The sequence below is a fragment of the Etheostoma cragini genome, chromosome 15 (genome assembly GCF_013103735.1).
Source record: "Etheostoma cragini isolate CJK2018 chromosome 15, CSU_Ecrag_1.0, whole genome shotgun sequence".
Lineage (NCBI taxonomy): Eukaryota > Metazoa > Chordata > Actinopteri > Perciformes > Percidae > Etheostoma > Etheostoma cragini.
Window position 1 is genome coordinate 1828102 of NC_048421.1, and position 6634 is coordinate 1834735.

At 41.5% G+C, this 6634-nt stretch overlaps 1 protein-coding gene across 1 annotated transcript in view; it reads left to right on the plus strand.

The window, feature by feature from the left end:
* The window catches only part of LOC117958135 (microtubule-associated serine/threonine-protein kinase 1-like), a 55541-nt gene that overhangs the window by 29819 nt on the left and 19088 nt on the right, over nt 1–6634 (plus strand). The window contains 2 exon segments of the mRNA XM_034894402.1: nt 3463–3623; nt 5166–5252. Coding sequence (XP_034750293.1) covers nt 3463–3623; nt 5166–5252 — 248 coding nt within the window.

A 6634-nucleotide genomic window follows, 5' to 3' on the forward strand; every position in this document is an offset into this window, starting at 1 on the left:
GATGGAGGGTTAGATGGATGGATGGATGGAGGGTTGGATGGATGGAGGGAGGAGGACAGGAAGGGTAAAGTGATGAGTGCCTGGCCGGTAGAAAGAGAGGGAACGATAGATCACATTCGGCTCCAGTGTAATTTCACCAGATTCTATAATTAGAAACATGAAGATATTTCATTGAAATGAATACCTGACGTTGAAGAATGAGACTCAGCTCCGCTCTTCACCTCCTGCTCCTTTCAACCCTTTTCCCATCGACCATGCACCTTTTGGGGTTTTTTCAGTCAAAATTTACAATGAAAACCTTTTTCCAACTTTTGGGTAATTTTTTTTGTCAACAATTTTGTCACTTTTTCAGATATTTTTGTCCATTTAGCTAGCCTTCTGTTGACGTTCTAGTTGTTTTTTCCCCACGTTTTGAAGCTTTTTCTGAAATTTCTGTCACTTCTTTCAACGTTTTTTTAATCTCTTTATTTTCAAACGCTATAAAACACCCAAATTCAATAAAGTAGTGAACTGATCATCTATTTTATTTTTGAAGACTGTTGTTTAGAACCATCCACGTTGATTTTTTTGACAAGTCGGTTGAAAGAAACCCAAATTTCTGATATAGAAACTTGTCAAAAATGGGTCAAATTTGTGCCGAGGACAACAGAAGGGTAAAAAAAACATTTTCTCACAGAGCATTATATCACTTAGCAAGACAAGTGGTTAGAGAATTGGATGAGTAAGTCTGTCTGGTTCCAGCATGTCTGGTTTTTTTTCCAAAGACGAGTTGCGTCTCCGCTGTCGTCCCATCCGATCCTTTTAAGTCTGACTGTTGTCATCTCGTCTGTCTCCTGTGATTAATCACCCATCGATGTTTCGGCTTAACTAAGCGAGTCGAGGCGGTCCGGGTGCCATTGCTCCGATGAAGAATGAGGAGGCGAGGCGACGTTTGTCTGGGAGACGGATTAATGGGTCTGGCCCAACTCTCACTGGACTCTTTCATTAACATTTAAATCCTCAGTTTGGTATCAATGGTTGCCAGGGGTGTTGCTAGGCATGAAGCTCTACTGGGGCACAGGTCCGTCCGTCCCCCCAAAAAAAGAAATTCTGCTTTGTGTAGGAAATGTGTGTCATACATACTGGCCCAATATTACTACCATTTCTATTCTACAACAACAACAATCTACAACAACTGAACTTACTCTGTAATAATAACAATGACCCCGTGATGTAATAACAAACTGCATTTTATGATGCAAGAGACATGTCTCCACGTTTTTAAAAGCCATTTTGGACATCTTTACAGACACTGACTTACAGAGGACCTTATTATTGTGTACAACTTTTGTACTATAACAAATATTAAAGAAACACATGGCAAAATACAAAATATATGTGTATATACTGTATGTGTATATACAGTATAAAGTGTATTTTGTCTTAATATATTTATTTATTTTACATATTTTTGTATAGACATACAGTGTATATGTGTGTGTGTGTGTGTACAGTACATATATATCAAAAAAATTATCTTTCAATACATTTTTTAGAAATTGACAACGAATGCAGCTTTTGTAATGATCTTAAGTCCCTCTATTTATTTCAAGCTTATATAAAAACATCTTGTTATCACCTTTAATAATTGTATTTGTTTAACTTTCTAACCCAAAACAAGATAAAATCTGAACACATCTTGTTATAATTTTACTTCCCCCACTACTCATTTTTACAGAATAGACCATGAACGCATCTCCATGTTAGCTCTGCTAACGGTAGCCGTTACTTAGCTAGACACGACTGCGCTGCCTCACGACAGATCAAGTTCTCTAGCTCATTTATGGTTTCCCGGTCGAAATAAATCCTTAATTTATTGCGTTAGATGTGAAAAATATGCCTGCTTTACAAAGTGGTTTTACACATGAGATCTTACTGGTGCGCATCCAATCATCGTCATCCGGTATCGGGTTGCTCCAGTAGGGGACCCCAAACTTGCCCCATTAAAAGGGCTCTAGCGACGCCTCTGGTGGCGCCCTATGTTTCTGAGAATACTGTCATAATGGATCTAAGGTTTCGGCGCAAGGGGGTCGGCTTCTGGGTCTCCAGCCCTGAATGTTCACTCAAAGGCACCGAATCATTTCAGCCAAGATTGATGTCTTTAAGACCCTGAATACATTAGTGTCAGGAATCTATGCTAAATATTTGGGAAAGGAGTTAAGTAACGCTCCAAATTTATGTTCAATTTTGGCGAAGGAGAAACAAGCATGGCCATTGTCAAAGGGGTCTGTTGACCTCTGACCTCAAGATATCTGAATGGAAACTGGTTCTGTGGTTTTCCACAAGTCCCCCATTAACACACATGCCCACTTTGTGATAATCCCATGCAGTGTTAAATGTGTTATTTTGACTATTCTAAAATGGTGTATTTTAGCCTAACATGTGCATACTGGGGCTCATAAAACCGTCTTAAATTGCATTAATTAGGTCCGACTTAAAAGCTGAGACTCTAGTGGATTTAACGAGCACTGAATGTTTTTATTATTATTATTGATCTATTAGACACAGATAAACTAAATTCGCTGTGTAATGGGAAAATTACACAGACAATGATTTTCTTTCAATAATTGTTATTTATTAAGAGATTTTTCATTGTAAGTAAATCCTTCGAATATGCCTCTGAAGTATGTGTCTCTTAAGATATCTCCCAAAGTAAGTCCTCCAGCGTTGGAGACACCTAAAAATGTTATGACTCTGCATTTCACTACTGCAGTGTTTCCCAAACTTAGGGTCGGGACCCAAAATGGGTCGCAGACCCGTTTTATTGGGTCGCCAATTGGCAGTAAAATACATATCAATCTTATGTGAATTGGCGTTCTTTTTTGCTACACTGGTCTGTTCAGCTCAGATGCTGTGGGGGGGGGGGTCTCTCTCTCTCCTCTCTTATCCTAGGAGGGGATGAGAACATGAGTTGAGAAAGGGGGGAGACACAGGAAGGGGAATAGAGACCTTTTGTTTACTTTTATAATGGAATAAATTTACTTACTACACATTTAAATTCATGGTTTGTTCCGTCTTTCGTCCACAGTTTAAAAATGTAGATGTTACAATGATTCATGGTGTATTTTTGTAAATTCGGGTCCCGGGGAGACACCAAATTTCTCTTTTGGGTGTTGAGCTGAAAAAGTTTGGGAACCACTGCACTACTGTTAGCAAGTGGTAAAGAAAAACAGGCGCCTCAGGAGATATGTCGGAGTCACCGTGCCCGATGTGTAGGCTGCAGCGTGAGCCGTCACTTTTCTTTCCAATCCGTCTGACTCCTTCTGCTCTAATGTTCTTGTTTCCCTTCCTACTCTGCCAACTTCTCCGTCTGCTTCCCCTCGGCCTTCTAACCCTCCCTCCATCCTGGTCCGCTTCCTCCTCCACCCTTTTGCCCCTGCCCCTGCCTCCCCTCCTCTTCCTCTTCCTCTTCCCTCGCTCCAGTCCTCCAGCTCCTCTCAGGAACGGTTGCACCAGCTGCCCTTCCAGCCCACCATGGACGAGCTCCACTTCTTATCCAAGCACTTCGGCAGCACCGAGAGCATCACGGATGACGACGGCGGGCGCTGCTCCCCCCACATGCGCCCACGCTCCCGCAGTCTCAGGTCAGCAGCACCACCCGGGAGATTAAACCGAAACTTTGGGCTGGTCATCAACTTTTGGGATGGTCATCATTAAAGTCAGACAATGTCAATTACTTAGAAAAAATGCCACAGTTATCTTGGTTTGCTATGACCAGTAACTCATGGTGGCTAACATTAGCTAATGTTAGCAAACTTAAGCCGGATGCTGCTTTGTAACTGACATGTAAAGACAAGCTCAACATTACAGTGGTATAAATATATTATTTTTACTTTTTAAAGAAGAAATAACACATTCCTCTTACACGGTAAAACGCTGCATTTATCGTTAAAACCAGTAGCTACTGTTAGCTAATGTTAGCAATCATGGGCATCAGTTTGGCCTGAAATGTGTGGGGACGGAGACACATTCATGTCTGGGTACAATTCATTTGTTTTACTCTTTCACGCAGGTCAAGTTCTTTGTCCTGTAGTTTACTAATTTGAATAAATAAAAATGCATACAAAATGTGATGATGTCCGACACATTTTATGATGAAGAAAGCCTAAAGTTTTCAAATAGGATTAAACCGATGAGCCCCAATGTTCTGCCTCATGCATCCATGTAGCATGTAGACAATGTGACGTGACATCAGACTCAGAAAGAGGACCTATGAAAGGAAAGAAGCGTGCAGCCAGCGCAGCAGCAGAGCGGCTGTGTCTGGGCCTGCTGTCTCTCCCCGATGAGCTGATGCAGATTTGAGTCACGCATGCTCAGATTTAGACAGCATAACGTGTCATACCGAATTTTGTGAAATCCATGGAAATGACAAACTTTTCTCATTACAAACAACAGAAGATGGGAATCATTTTCAAAATGTTTCTGCGATCTTTGATTGTTTGATTGCTAACGTTAGCTTTAAAACGTCATCCCAGTAACAGCCTTTGTTGTGTTTGATGCTAACTTGTAGCTAGCAGTGAACCAACTTGGTTAAGTAGGTCAATTTTTACTGTGTTGACATTACAGAAGTCTCTCGTTAGCATCTTGTATGCTACTTGTCACAAAGTGACGCATGGGTGACTCAAATCCGCACTCGACTCACATTGGGTAGCGACACCTGCCCTGTGGGGATAGAGACACTTTTGTGGATTTGTTGGCATCCGTTGCAGAAGAATTTTATGTGATATGAGTCTGTATCTTTTGAGGAGGGGGGGGGGCAAGGTGGAGGCTTTTGAGCTGCTGGATCTCAGATAGAACGCAGGTTTTAGGGTCCTATGGCATGAAAACTTCACTTTATGAGGTGTTTTAACATTAATATGAGTCCCCCCAGCCTGCCTATGGTCCCCCAGTGGCTAGAAATGGTGACAGGTGTAAACAGAGCCCTGAGTAACTTCTTCTTCCTCTGAGAAAAGGAAAGCTCAGATGGGCCGATCTGGAATCTTTGCCCTTTCTCTGCTTTGCCCGCCCGGAGAATTTGTTCCACCCATGAGAGAGAGAGAGAGAGAGAGACATCCTTGCTTTCAAACGAGCAAAGTGGCCATTGGTAAAGTTAGATGTTTTTGACTGTGATCTGTCTTCCCACGCAGCCCAGGACGTTCTTCTTCCTGCTACGACAACGAGATAGTCATGATGAACCATGTGTACAAAGAGCGCTTTCCAAAGGTGAAACACACGTGCACACACACACACACACACATACACGCACACACACACACACATATAGTCGTTGTGGAGACCCGCCATTGACATAATGCATTCCCTAGTCCCTTACCCTAACCTTAACCATCACAACTAAATGCCCAACCTTAACCCTAACCCCCCACCCTAACCAAGTTCTGATTCTAACCTTAATCCTAAAACCAAGTCTTAACACTCAAACAGCCCTTTAAAGTTGGGGGTCCAGCATTTTGGCCCCTCAAAGAAGTTGGGTCCCCACAAGTATACTGAACTCCCACAAATATATTTAAACAAGACCACACACACACAAAAATTGGTAAATAATTGCATTAACTTTGGTTAGAAGGCGGTAACTGCAATACTTACAGCAACTTAACAACATTCCCCCCCGCCACACACACACACACACATACACACACACATACACACACTTACTTTGTCACACACACACACACACACACACACACACACACACACACTCACACACACACACACAAAGCTGCTTTATGATAAACATCATAATTCATTAAAAAAACACAGCGAGCAAATCCTGAAGCCTACAGAGGATTAAACCAATTTTTTAAAGCTACGGTAACGTTTTAATCCTATTGAGAGAAATAAAAAGGGGATGTAATTTATGATTGAGTCTGTTCAGAGATGTGTGCATAACAAATACACAGGAAACACTTTAATAACCAAAACACAAACACATTAAAAAAGAAACGGAGCCTCAGGGGCTGCTAAACCATAAAAAACAAGATTATGTGCCACCGCCAAGTCAAAATATACGTTCACCCTGTCAGGGAAAACATTAAGTTTAGTCCCTGTACTGCTATGGAGAGTCAAATAAAAGAGACTTTCTCTTTCTCCCTTCGTCTCTTTGCGGGCTGCGTTTGGTATCAAAGGGAAATGAGCTGACAGCTTCCACAGAGATGAAGATCGAGTTTTAGGAAATTGGGCATTATAGTTTGGAGTTTGTGTTCTCACACAAGTTAAATGCGTTGCATTGGAGTCGTTGTAAAGCAGCAGAGCCACAGATTCATTGCTTTCTGAACTTTCTATAACGTTTATATATATACGTTTCTATAACGGAACTTTCTATTCTCCTCAAGAAATTCAATGTTTTTCTACACTTCCTTTCTGTCGCATGTACTTTCACTCCCCATTCTCGCCATGTCTTTCTCTCTTCCCCCTTTTTCATGAAAACTTTCTATTTAACCTTTCTCATTGAGATTCAGAATTCAGAGGAGGCCCAAACCAATACATCCAAACAATTTAACACATACAGTAGTTATGATGACACCCGAAACTGGGAAGGTGGAGGCGAGCTTTTCAGGCAGCAGCGGTGTGAGGCAAACATTTACGTAGATAGATAGAT